Source organism: Budorcas taxicolor, chromosome 15 (assembly GCF_023091745.1).
Source record: "Budorcas taxicolor isolate Tak-1 chromosome 15, Takin1.1, whole genome shotgun sequence".
In the NCBI taxonomy this organism is placed as follows: domain Eukaryota; kingdom Metazoa; phylum Chordata; class Mammalia; order Artiodactyla; family Bovidae; genus Budorcas; species Budorcas taxicolor.
Genome location: NC_068924.1, coordinates 42,834,669 through 42,855,457, shown reverse-complemented (window position 1 = coordinate 42,855,457; position 20,789 = coordinate 42,834,669). Strand labels below are relative to the sequence as shown.

Here is a 20,789-nt window from a genome sequence, read left to right as displayed (position 1 = left end):
CTGGAGTGGGTTGCCATTTCCTCCTCCAGGGGATCTTCCCGACACAGGGGTCAAACCTGCATCTTTGATGCCACCTGTATTAGCCGGCAGGCTCTTTACCACTAGTGCCACCTGGGAAGCCCTCTGACACCACAGAGCTATCTACAAAAGCAGGCTCCTGCTCTGGACACTCTTGGCTACAGAAACACATACCCAGGCAGGCCAGCTCTGCACACAGTGCCAAGGCCACACATGTGCGGGCATGCAATCCCTGCTCTGTGGGGGACCAGCCTGACCAGCTGTAATGGGTAGACCTGGAGAACACTTCAGGATGTGAGTCCTCTGGGGAGAGGACATGCATCCTGACCAAGCAGGCCCAAATTCAAGGCTTCTTGGCCTTAAGTGGTAGACCTGGGCTCTCAAAGCCATATATAAATATTGTCATTTTCAAGTATAACACAACATGAAAAGATTGGGAAGTCCTGCTTTAAAGTGATGGTTTAGGAGATCACTTTGCTCCCCAGGACCAAAACCTTAGGCAGGGTTCTGGAATCTGAAACTGGATGTGCTCTAGGAGGCAAAGATAACTATGTCAGAGTACTCCACCTGCATGGGCAACATGTCCTCAAGTCTTGGCCAAGAGGACTATCATCTTAATGAAAGGCCTAGAGCATGAGCTGAAAGATAAAGTCAGAAGGCAACCAAGCATAACGTTGAGGAAGCCAGTCACCACTTGTATCTTCAAAACCTAAAAAAATGCTTGGCACCTTCATTCATTCATTTGGTAAATACTTGGTGAGCACTTACCATACACTGGGCACGAAGTATTTACATTTAGTAAATGAACAAACAAAACATACCAACAAGCTACAAGGACACTGAATATCACTCACAGAAGTGAGCACACTACTTAGTTTGACACCTCAGGCTGAGACTATTCTCTAGTTAAACTGATCCAGACAGAATCTCTATGAACAAAAAGGTGTACTCCACCATGCAAGTAGCAAACAACATTTAACATCTATATGTTCCAGGTACAACGTTAGAGGACTAGGAGTAAGACAATGAGTAAATACAGTCTCAGATCTTAAATTGCTCCCTGATAATGATACCTTAGAACAGAGATTATAAAAGGGAGGCAAGAACAAGGTACTACAGAGCTTAGCGAAGAAATCAACTCAGCCTGAGAGCATCAGAGAAGGCTCCAGAGGAAGAGAAACATCAGCTGGATTTCTGTTAGCAGCTTACTTACCCATAACTCACTCACCCCTTCTTTCTTGCTAACAGAATCTCAATACAGTTTGGGCTAACATTATACCAGGTCAATACTCACTTTCATAGCCTCCCTTGCACTTAACGGTAGTCACATAATATGCTTTTATGAGACAACAGAAGTTGTTGGGAATTTCTGGGAAAGCTTTCGCTTTCTGATATAAGAGGGACAATACAGCTGGCAGCAACTTTCCCCTTTGCCCTGAATTTGAACATAGAAGGCCTCTTGTAACAATGAGGCAATAAGCATGAATATAATAAAAAGTCAACATGTTAAGAATATTGGAGTGAAAAGATAGAATTTCATTTCCTGATTACAATGCTGAGCAGCCGAACCACCACCAGTTCTGCCCTTCTTGATAATTTGAGAACAGTAACTCCCATTTATTTAATGAGCTGCTAATTAGATTCTCTAGTACTTATAGGAGGACTCATTCTTAACCGACACAGTGTTAAAGGATGAGAAAAAGTTTGCCAGGCAAAAAAGACAGAGGAAAGCATTGCAGGCAATGGAAACAACTTATGCAAAAGCAGAAAACAAGAGAAAGAAGCTGGCATATTTAGGAATAAGGACACGTTAGTGATATAATCCAAGAGGCTAGAAAGCTAGCAACAAGGAGGCCTCACTTGCTTCTTCCACAGTGGTACACTTCTGGTACATGGATGTGCGCAGAGTAGGTGTCCGAACATTCAACAGCCTGATCTTGTCTACTCGGGAGTCAAACACCCGGAGCACAGGATCTTTATCATCATCGTCATGACACATGATTTTGTTGTCAATGAAAGAAGCAAACATCTGAGTCTCCAAGAATCTTGAGAGGAAAGGCAGGTAGGGCTCAGGCTGATCTGACAGAAAAGATGCCTGGTGGGACCAAAAGGAAACAGAGTGTCATCAAGAGGGAAGAGGTCATGTCAGCCTCAATCAACCAAGCCTACATACCCATGAGATTCAATAGGTTAACTGTTCTCTGAAGCTTCCCAGGTCTTTATAAAAAGCAAAGCGCAAAACCTCATCATTTTAAAAAAGTTATATATTTCAAATATCCTGCAACTTTGACACACTGGCCTAAACTTACTCAGGTAACCTACTGTGGCAATCAACGTTCGCAGAATCCTAATGTTCAACCTGCGTGTGCATCTTTGCCTAAGAGAGCTCTGACTGAAGGTAAATCACCTGATAGCCAATAACCAGCACTCTGCTCTAAAGCAACCAAACATTTTACCAACATCAGAAGGACCGAGAACTTGTTTCCAGCACGTTTTATGGAAGAAAAACTCATATTCAGTCACATCTTTAAATGTTCTCATTTCTAACCACCTCCCCAGCAGGACTATATTAATACTTACTTTATCAAAATTTTGCATCTGCTCTCTGTTGGTAAACCAGGATTCCTTATCCTGGCTGGGCTGAATGACAAACACCTCATAATCTGCAAACATCTGAGTGAAACGATTTGCAAAAACTTCCCGGATCTGAATGTTTAGCTGGTAAATCCCAAGTTCTTCTTCATCACACTGAACTTTGAGATCCTTATTGCTACTGGGGTCTTCACGCACTTCCAGCTACAAAAACAAAACAAAATAAAACAGTTGAGAACACCCGAGTTTTTCTTTTTATCCCAAAGAAAGGCAAATTATCCTTTTTTCCCCACAAGAGTCATTCAAAAGAGAAAAAATGGGGGGGAAAAAAAGAAAGGAAATCTGACATGAAGAAGAGATAAATGAGGGTGTTCCACTTGCAGGAATCCAGCAACTCAATGAAAGTGGAGAGAAACTCATTACAGGCAGAGAAATAGCATTAGAAGAAAAGGCACTAGTTATCTCAAGGGTCAGGAAAGAAGGAATTTGGGAAGGCAACAAGAAAATGATAATGTAAAGCACCTAGGTCAGACTCTCATTCTCCTTTCATCTCTTTTTCTCCCCCATATTTACGTTCCCTTTCTCCCTAAAATTTTTCCTTACTGGTCTCTTTTAACCTTGTAAACCTCTCTAAATATTTCTCTGCTCTTCTTTAACTGGCCGTTATTTTTCTTTTTTAATATCTGCGCTACTAACAAACCAGGAAAATGACATTTCACACTGCACTAAAAAAAAGAAAAAGAAAAAGCCCAACAAAATGATTATCCTATTTTGTTTATATGTAATTTAAGAAAGTGATATAACAGTGAGAATGCAGAGGGTGAAGAGATGAGTAAACAACTACAGAAAGCAGACAGTCTCATCAAAGTCAGGCAATGGAAAGCTAATACATCCCCAGGAAGAGCAGAGGACTAGAATTCAAGAGGACCAGGTTCTAACTTCAAGTCAACCACATAGAGGCATTTAATCTTAAGCAAAACACTCATGCTCTCTAAGTCAACAATTCCTGCTCTATGTGCTCCAGGTTGCTATGACATTCACATGGCAATGGATCTGAAAGAGGCCCAAACTCAGACTACCACCATCATCCCTCTAAGTCTCTCTGCTGCAGTGTTTAGAGAATGACAGCAGTTTCTCCTTGATGTCCAAAGTGAAAAGCTACCCAGATTTAGATTCAAGTAGCATTCACATGGGGGATCATGTTTGCCAGAGCCAAATCCAGGGTCTTCCACACAGAGCATCCTTTCACTATTCACAGGTATGCACTGCCCTGAACTGGGTACTTTCTTACCCTATACTTTATTTGACACCTTAGCTCAGACCCATATACAACATCTTACCTTCTCCAGGCTCACCCCAGTCCTCTTGACCAAGGCCTGCAGGCGGGCGATAGTTTCATTCTCCTTGAGGAACTCATAGGAATGTAAAGGGGAGCCTGCAATATTTCCATTCCTCTTGTCAGAGACGAGCTCAGAGGCCCGGAGCCTCTTCAGCTTGGAAGCGCTCTCGCTACAGTGAAGGTTTCCTTCAGGGGGAATGCCAAATGCCATGAGAATCTCAGAGACTTCCTGGACAAACTCCAATTTGTTGGGAAACTGAGGCAAGTCCTCTGGTAACTCAATGAAGTGGTTGTCAATGTCCACAAAGCAGAGGTTAGCCTGGTAGTCAAAACAGGAGGAGGACTGTGAACAACTCGAGTTATTTAGAGGAATTATGAAGAGAGGAAATAGCAAACATCTGCAATGGGCATAAATTAGGTGTGGCATAAAGACGGGGTGGAAGGAGGTTGACCTGAGTTCCAATCCTGCCCTGATGCTTTCCAGTCTTGGGATCTTGGGAAAGTTATGAAACTCTGTTTCCTCAGTTATAAAATGAAGATAAAAATACTTATCTTAGTGATAAGGATTATATAAGTACATAGATGCTTAGCATCTAGCACCAAATTCTCATAGTAAATGCTCATAGAATATTTATTGAACTCACAAATCCTTACAACAGTAGAAAGAATACTAGGAGAGTGTCAGAAAGTCTGGGTCCCAGATCTGACTCTGTCACTATCTCCCTATATGGCCCTGAGCATGCCAGTATTCCCTTCTGAGCCTCATTCCTGATTTGTAAGATTTGATGGCTGGTCTTGATTTCTGTGCTTTCTTCTGTTTTTAAGACTGCTTCTGAGAGGATACAGAGAAACAGTACTTTCATACACTGCTGGGGAGGTAGGTAATCTAGGTAAACAAAAAGCAACCTGGCAATAGTTATCTTTATTTTACAGACAAACTGACACAGAGAGGTTAAGTAACTTGTCCAAAGTCACACAGCTAGTAAGTAGTACAGCCGGGATTTGAACTCAGCTAGCCTGACTTAAGTCGTACCCTCAAGCTCTTAACCATCCACTCTTCTCCTGAGAGGTCTTATATGTTTCTTGTTCAGTTTAACTATTTCATAGTTCTCAACCATGTTGGAATTCTCGAGTAATGCAGCTATAAATTAGAAAAGTCTTCTATCTTTGTATATTTATCTTATAACCATGAACCAATTGCCAAGACATCCACTCTTCTCCTAAGAGGTCTTATACATTTCTTGTTCAGTTTAACTTAAATATTTCATAGTTCTCAACCATGCTGGAATTTTTGAGAAATGCAGCTATAAATTAGAAGAGTCTTCTATCTTTGTATATTTATCTTATAAACATGAACCCGTTGCCAAGTACCTTTGTATATTTATCTTATAACCATGAACCAATTGCCAAGACAATTGTCATTTGCTTCACTGCAGAGTATTATTATGTGCTTAATTAAGCATTTGTTATAACAAGGATAAAGAGACAACCAACATCAAGGATTTAGGACAGTGTTAGTATACAATAAATGTCAATCGACACTGTTATTATCACTGCAGAATATAAAATTTCAATAAATGAATATACACACAAGTACACACTATATATTATTAAATAGGAAAATTCCATAATGAAAAGATGCTAATTATCTCCACATTTATAAATTTAATGTAAAATGGTTTTAAATCCCAGAAAGATTTTTACTTTTTTGAAGGGCATATCTGATGAACTGACTGAATCTTACCCATAAAAATAAAAGAAAAAAATAGCCAATTCTGAGGCCACACTTATGGCAGAAAGCAAAGAACTAAAGAGCCTCTTGATGAAAGAGAAAGAGGAGAGTGAAAAATTTGGTTCAAAACTCAACATTCAGAAAACTAAGATCATGGCATCTGATCCCATCACTTCATGGCAAATAGATAGGGAAACAATGGAAACAGTGACAGACTTTCTTTTCTTGGGCTCCAAAATCACTGCAGATGGTGACTGCAGTCATGAAATTAAAAGATGCTTGCTCCTTGGAAGGAAAGTTATGACCAATCTAGATAGCATATTCAAAAGCAGAGACATTACTTTGCCAACAAAGGTCCGTCTAGTCAAAGCTTTGGTTTTACCAGTAGTCACGCACAGATGTGAGAGTTGGACTATAAAGAAAGCTAAGTGCTGAAGAATTGATGCTTTTGAATTGTGGTGCTGGAGAAGACTCTTGAGAGTCCCTTGGACAACAAGGAGATCCAACCAGTCCATCCTAAAGAAAATCAGTCCTGAATATTCACTGGAAGGACTGATGCTGAAGCTCAAGCTCTAGTACTTGGGCCACCTATGCGCAGAGCTGACTCATTTGAAAAGACCCTGATGCTAGGAATGATTGAAGGCAGGAGGAGAAGGGACAACACAGGATGAGATGGTTGGATGGCATCACTGACTCAATGGATATGAGTTTGAGCAAGCTCTAAGAGTTGGTGATGGACAGGGAGGCCTGGCGTGCTGCAGTCCATGGGGTCACAAAGAGTCAGACACAACTGTGCAACTGAACTGAACTGCCTTGCTGGATTCTAATACAAATGTAAAACAATAATCTGTTGGAAAAGAATAGTCTTGAATAGACCAATCTATTGTGGATGGATCGTTCAATAAATGTTTTGGGGACAAATGGACATTTAGAAATGTTGAAAGTATAATACCATACTCAAAAACAAATTTGAGATAGACTGACGATTTAAATATAAATAAAGCCACTTTATGTCATAAAAAAGAATTTCCACCTTTTAGAGACACAGATGAAATATATGATGACATAATAATGTTGTGTGAGATTTGTTTCAAAATAATCCAGTAGGGTTCATCCAGTAGGGTAAATGGAGGAAGGGTGGAGGATACAGAAAGAAGAATGGCCATGAGTTGATGATTACTGTGCAATGATGGATGTTAGCCTCTCTATTTTTACATATGTTCAACATTTTCCATAACAAAAAGTGAAAAAATATGAAAACATTCACAAAAGTATTAAAAGAAAATATAAATGATTTCTATTAAGCCTTAGGGTAGAGAGTTGGGCTTTTTAAACTTTGGTGGTGGTGGTGCTGATGGTGGTTTAGTTGCTAAGTCGTGTCTGACTCTTATGACCCCATGGACTGTAGCCTACAAGGCTCCTCTGTCCATGGAATTCTCCAGGGAAGAATAATGGAGTGGGTTGCCATTTCCTTTTCCAGGGGATTTTTCCAACCCAGGAATCAAACCCAGGTCTCCTGCATTGCAGGCAGATTCTTTACCAACTGAGCTATGAGGGAAGCTTTAAACTTTATACAAGGTTAAAAACTTTGTATAAATACTGCCATTAAAAAAACTTTTTTAATAATCTGGGAAATAATAATTGTCATACATAACACGTAAAAGATTAATATTCAAAGAAATTATTGAGATAAAGCTAATTCACCCAGCTGGAAAATGGCTATGAAAGGTAAACAGAAGAAGCTTCTGTTAATTTCAAATATATGAAAAGATGTTCAGTTTTACTAATAAACCAAGAAATGCAAACAAGATATTTTTTACCTACTAGGTTAGCAAAAAGGTAAAAGATTTACAGTGTCCAACGCTGGCAAAGTTACTAGGAAACAAAGACTATTACTGGGAATGTAAGTTGACAACTTTCTGGGAACAATCTTAAAGACATTATATTTTTTAACCAGTCCAACCCAGAAACTAGAAATTACCAATATTTTTATCTACCAATGTACTTCTCCCCAACCTACACAGTTTCACCCCCAGGTAATCACTATCCTGAATTCTATGTTTGTTATCTTTTTGCCTTTTTTCATTTATCACATATGTATATATGCCTTTAGATTTTTTGCTTGTTTTTAAATTCTGTAAAAGGATCACTGTTCTTTAAGTAGTCTTGTGGTACTACTTTTCTTCACTCAACATTAAGTTACTAACAATCACCCATTTTGTTTTATGTAACTACTCATTGTTCATTTTCACTCTTATACAATATTCCACTGTGTGTACATATAACGATTTATCAATCTTCTCATCAAAAGGCCTTCAACTAGCTTTCTGTGTATTGCTTTTACACTTTTATACATTTTTGCTTGGACACATGTGCAAGATCTTCTCTTGGTTATATCCTAAGAGTGAAACTGCTATGTCATAAGGTATGCAAATATTCAATTTTACAAGATAAGTCCTAGCTGAGTTCCAAAGTGCTTATAACAATTTACATTTTTGCCAACAATCTACAGTGATCCTACTAATAATCCAAGTATTTTCCAAAACTTGGTATCATCAGATTTCTTAATATACCCACTTAAGTTCAGCTTAGTCGCTCAGTCGTGTCCAACTCTTTGAGACCCTATGGACTGCAGCACACCAGGATTCCCTGTCCATCATCAACTCCCGGAGCTTGCTCAAACTCATGTCCATCAAGTCAGTGATGCCATCCAACCATTTCATCCTCTGTTGTCCCCTTCTTCTCCTGCCTTCAATCTTTCCCAGCATCAGGGTTTTTCTAATAAGTCAGTTCTTCGCATCAGGTGGCCAAAGTATTGGAGCTTCAGCATCAGTCCTTTCAATGAATATTTAAGACTGACTTCCTTTAGGATTTTAGGGTTTGACCTCTTTGCAGTCCAAGGGACTCTAGAGTCTTCTCTAGCACCATAGTTCAAAAACATCCATCCTTTGGTGCTCAGCTTTCTTTATGGTTCAACTCTCATATCCATACATGACTACTGGAAAAACCACAGCTTTGACTAGATGGACCTTTGTCAGTAAAGTTATGTCTCTGCTTTTTAATATGCTATCTAGGTTGGTCATAGCTTTTCTTCCAAGGAGCATCTTTTAATTTCATGGCTGCAGTCACCACTTGCAGCGATTTTGAGCACAAGAAAATAAAGTCAGATACTGTTTCCATTGTTTCCACTTGAGTGGGTACATTTAATTCACACTTTCCTGATTACAAGAAATGTGTATTTTTTATGCAATCCCTCTCGCTCAGTCGTGCCCGACTCTTTGCGACCCCATGGACTGCAATCCACCAGGTTCCTCTGTCCATGAGATTTTCCAGGCAAGGATACTGGAGTGGGTTGCCATTTCCTTCTCCAGGGGATCTTCCCAACCCAGGGATCGAACCCGGGTCTCCTGCACTGCAGGCAAATTCTTTACCGACTGAGCTACAAAGATCCTGATTACAAGAAATGTGTATTTTTCATGCAATCCCTCTTCATATGTTTAGCCCATTTATCTATTGGGTTGCTCATCTTCTTACCGATTTGCAAAAGTTCTTTATAATCTCTTGATGCTAACTCTTTAAAGGCTGTATGTGTCCTACACATATCTTCTCCTAGCTTTTATCTTTTCATTTTAAAATGTCTTTCTTAATTAAAAAAATCAAATTTGTCAATCTTTTATTTTATGGAAAGTGTTTTCTTCATCTTGTTCACAAAGTCCCTACCCTGAGATCAAGACTGTATTAACATTTTCTTTTAGAAGATTTAAATTTTTGCTTTTGACATTTAAATGCTTATTCCATCTCAAGTTGACTTTGTTATCCGATTAAGGTAAGAATCTTTTTTTCCTATGGACAAGCAATTTTTCCAGCTCCATTACTAAAAAGTTCTTTGGCATCATATGTATTATTATGTATCAAAATGCTGTTCCACTGTTTCTGCTATTTATCCCTGTATCAGTAAGTCTTATATTCTAGGAGGTAGGAAGACCATATGGTAAGTCCAGCTTTATCTAACTATTTCACAGACTTTCAATCTATGAAAACTTCATGTTTTAACATGTCCATGTGCCATGTATGCATTCATTCAATACACATTTGTTGAGTGCATAAATTACTCCATTAACAAATCCATAACTAAAGAGAACTTTCCCATAACCAAGATTCAAAAATTAGAAGAATCACTTTAAATTCCACTTTCCAGAGTTCCTCCACTAGAAAACAACTTTGAACCCTTCCTTCCTTGTTAAAGAGCTAATACATGTTTAACACCTAAAAATAACACCTACTTTTACATTTATTCCTTGAAGATTTTAAAATCATAAATGCCTTTGGATCAAGCAATTTAAAAATACAGTAAAGACAGAATTAAATCATCTAGTCTTGAAAATCACCTGCCTCACAAGCCCTGTCCATATAGCTAACGGAAGTAAGCACTGTGACCTCTCCCCTCAGAGGCACACAGTGCAATTATTTATCCTCTTGGTTCTCCTCTCTTTAGAGGGGGGAAAAAACAGTTTATTCAATAGGAAACACAGAGGCAGCTAAACACAACTACATCCACTCAACATGCTTGGCTGCCGTTTCTCCCACTGCTCTTGACCAAACACAGAACATCTGTGAAGAATCTGATAAACTCCAAATGCTGTATCCACATATTGCAGATACTCCTGGGCAGAGGCGGCTGGAGAAAAGCAAGCAGCTCAGGCGCACTTCAGAGGTTAAGACAGGAGCCTCTGAGACAACACTACTAGCCATTCTTCACAGAGCTGGGCTGAGGCCGGTAGGGATAAGAAGGCAAAATGAAAAGAAGGCCATTCAGCTACCAGACTAACACAAGAGCTTCATGCTCTTTCCCGTCAGGACACAGAGGGCTCTGACAAACAGAAATAACTTGAAATCTACCTTAAACCCCTTTCCTTATGTGAAAAGAGGCCAACTCCTACAAACAGCTTGAGGGACAGGAAGCAGCCTGGAAGAGGCACTGAACCCAAGTGATCAGTTTTCTTCCATTAACCTTCTGTCTCATCAGGAGAGGCTATGGGAAGACTTAGCTACTCTGGGGCAGTGATCACATAGATATCCCAAACCACAGAAGTTTCCCAAATCCCTTCCTGCAAAAGGTCACATTGGTCTTTCCCAGCCCTGAGCTCCTAGCACCAAATCACAGACAGCCTCATTGGTTAGTCTCAACAGATTACTGGGGAAAAGCTACTGACAAAGTATCCTGAGAAAGAAGGAAAGAAACAGCGACCCAAGACAGAAAGAAAGAACACCCCCTCCCCCGACACAGTTGTGGAGGAACTGCCTCCTTCCTGTGCTCAGACAATGAAACCCAAAAAAGCAGCACAGGACAAAGAACGCTTCACAAAAGCAGCACAGCATTCTCACTTGCTCGGGGCCAGCTGAGCTCATGTGTTGGTGTAAAAAGAAACAAAGGGCTTTTCACAGACTTCGATGCCCAAAGATGGGGCAGCAACTGATGAATTCTGACTCGGGGAGGTTAGGGAATGTACACTCTTTATGCCTCTGGATAAAGTCCCTTTTATACATCAAGTGTGCCCAGCCCCAATACCCTAATGATGCCCACTTGCAAAGGCCTAAGTGAATTTCCCAGCCTTAGTTATCTCTGGGTGGTAAAATCTGAGGTAATTTTTTACTTTATACTTCTGTGCACTGTTAGAATTTGAAACTATAAATGTATCATCTCTGAGACATCCTAAAATTATCTTTCAAAAATATTATCACTCTCCATTTATTATGTGTATCTTTGATGATGCTTTACTCCTTGAGAAACCCCCTCGTTCTTTACCAGCCTAAAGTTTACCAGGGGGACTTACACAGACTCAGATATCCCAGAGGTCATCTGCTAAAAATTAAGGTAGAAAATATCCAGCTGTGTAACTATCCCCACAAACACATGATCTTCAGAGGGACTGGCTGGATGAAGTGGGACTCTGAAACCCTAGAACTGCCTATAAAGTACACACAGGTATTCTCCAACCTGCCACTCCTTCTCAACGGGACCACAAGGAGAGGCAGAGTACAACAGATGCAGCAACAGTGGCGTACAAGAGAGTTCAAAAGGTCCAGCAGGCTGGATGCAAAAGTGGAGGCTCCAACATCCCAGAACAGAGTGAGATTCTGGGTTTCTCAAACAACCCACAGTTTCTCAAACAGTCCTGTTAAGAAAACCGCTGGTCTCCCAGCAGCCTCTTCACATACCCACGTACACAAAGCCCACACAGAATGATACTGAGAGACCCTACAGGAAATAGAACTTGACCGCAAGTGTACAGCCAGCTGATGCCAAAGATGAAAATAAAACAAATCTGGCTTCTTGCCTAGTGACCTATTTATTAGATTATGCATGCCTCTTTGCCTTTCTACCTTCAATCATTTCTACTGTTATTCTTATTTGACTTTTACAAAATTATAGTTAGGTTTACCAGAAAGAAGTGTCAATATTAAATATACACTCATTTAAAGCAATAACAAAAAGCTCTCCACACTCCAATCTTTGATATCTACTCTTTAGGCATTTTAGTAGACAAATACATATAAAAACCCAATACCCCAAAATGCAATGGTTTTCTCCATCATTGTGAAAGTCAAAATGGAGTCAGTATTGCTAAAAGAGATCTCTAAAATGGAGCCAGGAGGCCACTAAGGAAGTATGTTTGCACAACTCAGGCTGGATGGATTCAGACCTTTTAGCCTGATGAAGTCACCCAGAACACCTCCAAAAACTCAAGATACTAAAAGGCCCTTACCCTTAAACAATTTGTGACAGTCTATATATTTATAGGACCCCTACCATAAAATAACTTGCGATTTCTTAAGGACAAATATTCTGACTTAGGTTAGAGTCGATCACAACTCTCACAGGGCAACTTTTAACAACTTCATGGTCTTTTGTCCTTATAAGTCCCTGACTCTTTCTTTTCCTTGGAACACTCTTTCAGGGCTACCAAATCTGATTCTCCCCAACTGCAAAATTTAAGTCCCCAAATAAACTCTGTTCTTTTTGCAGACTTCTGAATTTTTTTTAAGCTGACATCATTTAGATCTTTTCTTTCTTAATTCATCTTGTCCCACCCCAAAAAGCACAAAGCACTATAGAATCAAAGAAGCAAAGGAGGCAGAAGAGCAAAAACTACAAAGAAGACATTTTGATTCTAAAACCAAAGGACAGAGAAAAAGAGATGCATCTGAATATAATTTAAATATTACAGGTATGATCTAATTATCAGGATTGTTCATCACCGTGGCTACCCAGACATGCCCAACAACATGAGGCTGCTCAGACCCAATTCCATGAGAATGGTCTCTTCTTTGGAGGTCCTTTCACTCATATTCCTCAGCTGTACATAAAAATCTTCCCCCAAAAAATCACTGGTAGAGGGATGACACCATTGTGTGAATACTCCAAAGTGTTCTTCCCAGGCCTTTCCACTGACTATGAAATTCAGAGTAGTAAAGCCCAATTCCCCCAGCTAGTTTCATACCAGCCATGAAATGACCAAAAGAGGTAGACGAGTTTTACCTGTAGTTCTAGGAAAATAAACAGTGAACAATCTTATTTCTAATGGTGCTTTAAATTTATTTTAGAATGAAGTACTAAATAAATAAATACTTATTTTTAATCAGTTATTTTAGTATTTTAAACAATAGAAATGACCAACAGACCATTCTCATACTTCATATGTTGAAGCTAAGTATTGAAAACAGATTCACTAAGCTCCTCTTCCATGTAAATTTAAAATTTTACATAATAAGATTTTCTAATAAATGTCTTATAAATACATAAAATCCTGTGTTTGAAAAATTGTGCATGAAAAAGGCAGTTCATAATAGTATAAACACAGAGATTACAATAAATGTTATGTCAGGTGATAAACAAGTGTTTCTGGAATGATATAAATTGAGCTCAATGTTCATTATTTTTACTTTTTTCCTGGAAAGTTATTTATGTTCTCCAAAAAGAAAATAAACTTGGCGATAACCACCCTGGACTCATCCCAAAGCCCTTCTCTCCCAAATCCTGTATCAGGGCCACAGGCACCAGCACCCAAGCTCCACGTTTCTCTTACCTCTTGAGGCAACTCCAGTTTTGACCGGTCATCCAAGCCATTGGAATGCAAGCCCATCAAGTATGGGACAGGAGCATCTAAGAAATGTAGGAGAGAAGCCGGGAGAATAGGAACATAGACATGCTGCCACTGGAAAGGAAACATGAGGGCTGTAATTGTCTCCGCCACAGTCATCAGTCGCTGGTAATCTAGGTCAAAAAAATAAACACATACACACAAACCAGTCAAAAACAAGGCATCTGCTTCTCCAATAGTAATTAAAAAATTTTAATACAATTCCACATGTAGAAAGAACAGTATAAACTTCAGCAAGGGTGCTCAGAGCATGATTCCCTTATGGGAATCAAAGAGACAACCCAGAAACCTCAGTGGATCACATGCTGAAGTATACATCCCCCCAGACACACAGGTCCATACTCACTATAACATTTAACAGAAATACAATAGAAATCATAAATGGCACCTTGCTCTAAATACTAAATGAGAAGGTTAAGTAGATTCTCTTAAGTAGAAAGAGGGTAGAGAACTAGAACAAAAAAAAAGGAACTGTGGTCTGGTTTCTATTCAGCATGAATGCCAAACACCTCATTTACCGCTTACATGCGTCTGCATTCTCTAAAGAGCTGATGTGAACTTTGCAGTCAAGATCAAGAGCAAAGAACCACCAACCAAGCAGAAGCTGGTTTTCTACCCTTAGCCAAGTCTGCCCCCAACCTGACAACCTAGCCTGAATGGAAACAGTATGAAAGTGTCATTTTAACACTTTGATAAAAACCTTCCCTAGAACTTGACAGACTCAGAAGACTGATTTTCATTACTCAAAAGCCTATTCTAGGTCAGAGAGCATAGCTTGGAAGAGAAGGCTTATGTTCAAAGTTTAACTTTTCTTCAGGATGCAATTTCTAGACTTGTTTTTCTTTTAGTTTTTGGAGTTTTATTTTTAAAATAAGCAAAGCCAATACAATAGATTTATTAAAATCAAAATTTAATAAGTTACTATTTACAAATGGTATGATGGTTTCAGATACTTAAGGACAAAGTACGAACAAAAATTTTAAAACCATATGAGTAATATCCTCCTGGAACAGTTGATTTCAAATGAGTGAGTTTTCACAGGGGTTAAACAGCTTTATGCACTAAAAACTCAGCCCACCATTTAAGCAAATCCCAGCTTAACGGAGTTATAACTAACAAAAAGCTTTCCAGAAAATGAAGACAAATGAGTAGGAAGTGAGCAGAAGCTGATATGCATCAACTAGATAGAGAAGTTTTAGCAAAGCATCCTGTGTGGTCACCAATAAAACTCTGGAGCAGCTTACACGTTGTTCCTGGCTAAGCATGACCTGGAAATAGTTTTTATTTTTATTTAACTAGTAATGCAATAATTAAAAACTGATGACTAAAACTTCATCTTCTCAAACATTTACAGGTGGCCCTCTGCTTCCCTGGTGGCTCAGCTGGTAAAGAAGCTGCCTGCAGTGAAGGAGACCTGGGTTCAATCCCTGGGCTGAGACGATCCCCTGGAGAAGGGAACAGCTACCCACTTCAGCATTCTGGTCTGGAGAATCCCATGGACTCTACAGTCCATGGGGTTGCAAGAGTCAGACATGACTGAGCGACTTTCACTTCACTTCACTTCACTCTCTATCTACAGTTCCACATCCAAGGATTCAAACAACCATGGATTGTTCATTCTTATAGTACATATTTATTGAAAAAAATCCACATATAAGTGGATCCATGTAATTCAAACCCATGTTTTTCAGTGTCAGCTGTTTCACCCAGTTTAAGTCAAGAAACATGGGCTTCCCAGGTGGCACTAGTGGTAAAGAATCTGCCTGCCAATGCAGGAGACACGGGTTCCAGCCCTAGGTCAAGAAGATCCCCTAGAGGAGGGCATGGCAACCCACTCCAGTATTCTTGCCTAGAGAATCCCATGGACTGAGTACCCTGGCAGGCTACAGTCCATGGGGCTGCAGAGTCTGACACGACTGAGCAACTGAGCAGTCAAGAAACAGTAACTAAAAAAGCAACAAGACTTACACAAGTCTATACATCAGCCAGAGACAGGAGTCTGAAACATCATTATTTAAAACAAGTTGCAAAGTGAAGCCTCAGGAACCACACTCAGTCAACAGAGGCTTTTCTTGTTTGTTCTGCAGTGTTTAACAAGAACACTGTTGCTGCTGCTGCTGCTGCTGCTGCTAAGTCGCTTCAGTCGTGTCCGACTCTGTGCCACCCCATAGGGTCCTCGTGAAAAACTGGAAGATCTAGAAACATCAGGCCAGGATTTCCAAAGGAATTAACTGGAGCTAACTACTGGCTGTCCATTTTAGATGGGGTATATGCTATTCAATTCAACACAGTCTCTATTACTTCAAATCATATCCAGAATCCAACCATTTCACACCACTTTGCTGTTACCTCCTTAGTGAAGAGACAACATAGTGTCTCACTTGGATTATTACAATGGTCTCCTAACCAACATTATTCAGACTTTGCCCATGGACCAGATCTGGGACAATTTGACCTCAAAATAAAAAAAATTAATTATAGTAATGGACCATATAACCTACTGAATAAAATAAAAATCTATGAGTCCATACAATAATAAACAAGGGAGAATGAAATGTTCTTCCTCACAGCCTGGTAACTAATTTAGACTAGAATTATCAAAGGATGCTAAAGCTATTAGGTAAAACTTTGAACAGCAACAATAAATTTACAGGGTTTCAAAGTATCAACTCACAAATTAGTTATTAATTACAAAGGTTAAAAATGATAATGTTCAGTTAAGAAATTCAGCAGACATCACCTTAACCAAGTGATCAAATTAACATTATCAAAAATGGGACAAGCGAACATCATGTGCCTCCTGTGATAAAAATAGACATGATGTGCCTCTTGATATAATGCACTGAGAGAACCACTACATCACTTCTGTGATATCACAGCCAAAAATGTATAACCTGAATCTAGCCAGAAGGAAACATGAGAAGAAAAACCCAAATGGAGGTTCATTTTACAAAATACCTTGCCTGTACTCTACAAAAATGTCAGTCATAAGAGACATGAAGAATTGACTACTAAAAGCAATATGCATACTACATATGTTACTGGACTAAAATTCTGAACCAGGAATTTTTTTTTAAATTATCATTCACTTTTATGTGGAGTCTAAGAAATTAAACTAGGTTATAACAAAAAAGAAACAGACTCATAGAACAGACAAATGAGAGGTAAAAACTATTATGTATAAAATAAGCTACAATGACCTATTGTACAGTGCAGGGAACACAGGGAATATTGTCTGTATTCTCTGACAATATTTTATAACAACTACAACTGGAATATAACCCTTAAAAATCATGAATCACTGTGGTGTACGCCTGAAACTTACACAATAGTGTATCAACTATCCCTCAATTTTTAAAAATTTATCATAAAGGACATTACTGGACAGTGGTAAATGAAACCTGAATACAGTATTATTATTTTGTTAATGTTAAATTTTCTAAATTTATCAATCATATGATGGCTATATTAAAAAATGTTCTTGTTCTTACAAAATAAAAGCTGAAGTACTAAGGAGTCAAGGAACATGGGATCTACAGTGACTCTCAATGGTTCATTTATGTTCACACACATAGAGAGATACAGAGGGAAGGATAAAACAATGCACCCAAATGTTAACAACTGGTGAACTGCGGCAGAGTACACAAGAGCCCTCTGAACATTTCTTACAACTCTTCTGTAAGCTGGGAATGATTTCAAAATAAAAAGTCAGAAATCTTCAAACCTCTAATGACTAAACATCTCAGAGTAACAAAGTCCTTACAATGGCCTACAGGACTCTACAATTTGGCCTCCTGTTAAGTCTCTAACACCATCTGCTATTAAGCGCCTGCTCTCTCACACCATTATATCCATCAGGCACCCTCACTGTCCCTGGACATACCAACTACATTTTTGTCTCAGAACCTTTCTATTTTTTGTGCTCTTTGACTGGAAAACTTTTCCCACAAACATTAACATGGATCACTGAGAGAGGCTTAATCTTTGCCAAGCAAGCAAAAATCACCTCTTTCCCACTAAAATGTAAGTTCTATTATAGCAGGAATGTTTATCTATTTTGTCCACCCTGAATTTCTAGCCCCGAGAATAACACCTGGCACACAACACACTCTCAGTAAATATGTTCTGAATGAATGAATTTTATGTTACTTAATTCACTCCCTTAATAAATATTTTTTCCTTCTGCTCTACTTCATTGTTTTGTCCAAATCCGCTACTCAAAATCACTTAACCTCTCATTTATAAAAAACAATTCAGTTATAACAAACAACAGAGAAAAGCAACACATTCTCATTTTCTCAAATATATTTTTTTCAAATATATGAAGGGTCATCACTACCATCAGGCTGAGGAAGGGGCAGAAACAACTCTGCAGAGTGATAGGACAAACTGGTAGAAAGTATGTCCCACAAACATCAACTCCTGCCTCCTCTTTTCAGCATCAGTCAGACTTTAGGAGGCAGGGTTCTCCTCCCAGACTGCAGAGTCCAGCAAAAGGCCATGATGATAGTCAATAAGAAATGGTAGACCTCTCATGTTCCATTAGTTTGCCATCCAGCGTGTGTGCATACTAAGTCACTTCAGTCATATCTGACTCTTTGGGACTGTATGGACCACAGGCTGCCAGGCTCCTCTGTCCATGGGATTCTCTAGGCAAGAATACTGGAGTGGGTTGCCATTTCCTCCTCCAGGGGGTCTTCCCAACCCAGGGATCAAACCCATATCACTTCTGTCTCCTGCTTTGGCAGGTGGGTTCTTTACCACTAGCGCCACAAGTTAATTTAGTTGATGCTAAATAGGGAATTCTGTATTTGTTCTTTGCAATTGGTTGAAAATTCACATACTTGGAATTTACAAAAGCTGATGAGTCATGGAAAGCAAAAGATCTGGATTCTGCTCAAACTCTAACAGCCCTTGGCCTTTACAGTCACCCCCATTGTTACCCGAATTGGAAAAAAAGAGAGGCCCTAGGCAGGAAGAGACCTCTAGTAAGCACTGACTTACGCTGTGAGTAGAGCAGGATTTGAAACTCCAGAAGGGCACAAGTAAAAAGCTGAAAGACATTCTCCACTCCAAGCAGTTCAAAGACCTCTTTGACAGGAAAGTCGAACAGGGGAAGCTCATTGGTACTTGGTCTCTGGCAGACGATCGGCCCATAGACCCCAGAAAACTTCAAGGACCGGCCGGGAGGCGGGAGTGGCACCTCATATAGTACGTTGTATATGTAGCTCTCAAGGGGCAGTGGAGGGGGCTGAGGCGAAGTGACTGCCTGGTGAAGCTGCCCCAGCACACTCCGACACGCTTTCATGAAGGACATGGGCGTGATGAGGCAGATGCACTTAGAGACGTAGAGTGTATCCCGGCTAATGTCGTAGGAGTTGAGGCGCTGCAGCTTGGTCCCAGGAGTGCCATCACCATCCTCCATGCCACTGAGGCCTCGGCTATCCCCAAGTGGGGCGTGGAGCACATCATACTCTGCATTGTGCATGTGGTAGAGGGTCTGCATTGCACTGCAGATCTGCTTGCTAGTCACCTCCTCATAAAATGTGAGAGCAAACCCGAAGGTCCGAGAGCCATCCTCCCTAGTGATGATAAAGGCATGGAACTGAGGCTCCCTGGGATCAGCCTGGGTCTTGAATGCCAGCCCTTTGGGCATGCATAGCTGTAAAAGACAACAAGAAAATAACGAGTGAGAACACACTGCTATTCCTCTTCTCAGAACACCATCACTACTTATTTATTAACACTTAAAGAGCACCTACTATGCTGTGTGTCTGGAATATCAAGTCCCACACAGCAAACTATCTGCCCTAAAGAACTCCCATTCTAAGACACACACTACTAACTAAAATTACATTGTAGTTATCAAGGCTATATAGAAGTATACACAAAGTACCAGAGGAACACAAAACAACTCAGTCTCAGTCTTCATTAGAAAAGGCTTCAGAGATGAGCTTATGCCTGAACTCATTAGGTAGACAAGAGAAAGAAGGGTATTTCATGGGCACACACACAAAAAAAGTGCATAAACAAGGTTAAAGAAAGCTTGGAGAATTTAGGTAGGTGGTCAAGCATGACAGCATGTATTAGGAGATGATGCTAGAAACATATCTAAAAACCGGATAGATGCAACTTCATACCTAAAAATAAACCAAGTTTTAGACTCTATCCAGTTCACAAGATTCTGTCATCAACAAAATCTTCTCTTTTCAGAGGGAAAAAAAGGGGGGGGGGGGGGGGAATGTTCATTTCATATAATGCAAAGAGATGACATAATCAGGATAAAGATGTACTTTTTCCACTTTAACTCAGATGCGTTATATAAAGAAACTGAACAGCTAATCAAAGTGACCTGAATCAATCAGTTTTCATTTTCTACTTTTTCACCAACCTAGTCATACAAATGGACTTTGAGGAGCCTGGGTTAACAAGTACAAGGAGCTACATTATGGTATTTCCATTATTCTTGAACTTGACTTCTCAAAGCCTAAATGTTTCTAGAATATACCATGTTAAAAGGAAATAAGCACCAGACTAGCAGTCAAAACACTTGAGGCTCTCTAGACTCAGATTCCTCCCCTGTAAAATGAAGATAATACTGTTTACTCTGCCTACTTCACAGGCTTATTGTGTCCATCAAACAAAATCATCCTCACAAAGCTATTAAAAAACAATGAAGTACAAAGATGTGGTCAAGGGCAGAGTTCTGGAACTAGTATTTAAGCTTACTCAAACAGCTCCTTAGCCATGTGACTTGAACACATTACCTAACCTCTCTGGATCTTAGTTTCCTTACCCATAAAATATGTGTGTCTGTGTTTATTTAATATTATCTACATGAAGGATTTCATTTTCTGCTGTTTAGTCACTAGGTCGTGTCCAACTCATTGCAACCCCATGGACTGCAACCCACCAGGCTCCTCTATCCATGGGATTTCCCAGGCAA

The 20,789-nt window shown here is 39.6% G+C and overlaps 1 protein-coding gene across 3 annotated transcripts in view; it reads right to left on the bottom strand.

Moving 5' to 3' along the window:
- DENND5A (DENN domain containing 5A) overlaps window positions 1–20,789 on the bottom strand; it is a 94,076-nt gene that overhangs the window by 28,193 nt on the left and 45,094 nt on the right. For all 3 annotated transcript variants that reach the window (XM_052652354.1, XM_052652356.1, XM_052652355.1), the window contains 5 exons: window positions 18,848–19,505; window positions 13,769–13,956; window positions 3,951–4,268; window positions 2,599–2,814; window positions 1,879–2,113 (listed from right to left, as the gene is read on the bottom strand). In XM_052652354.1, the coding sequence (XP_052508314.1) occupies window positions 1,879–2,113; window positions 2,599–2,814; window positions 3,951–4,268; window positions 13,769–13,956; window positions 18,848–19,505 (1,615 nt within the window). The remainder of the gene's footprint in view (window positions 1–1,878; window positions 2,114–2,598; window positions 2,815–3,950; window positions 4,269–13,768; window positions 13,957–18,847; window positions 19,506–20,789) is intronic.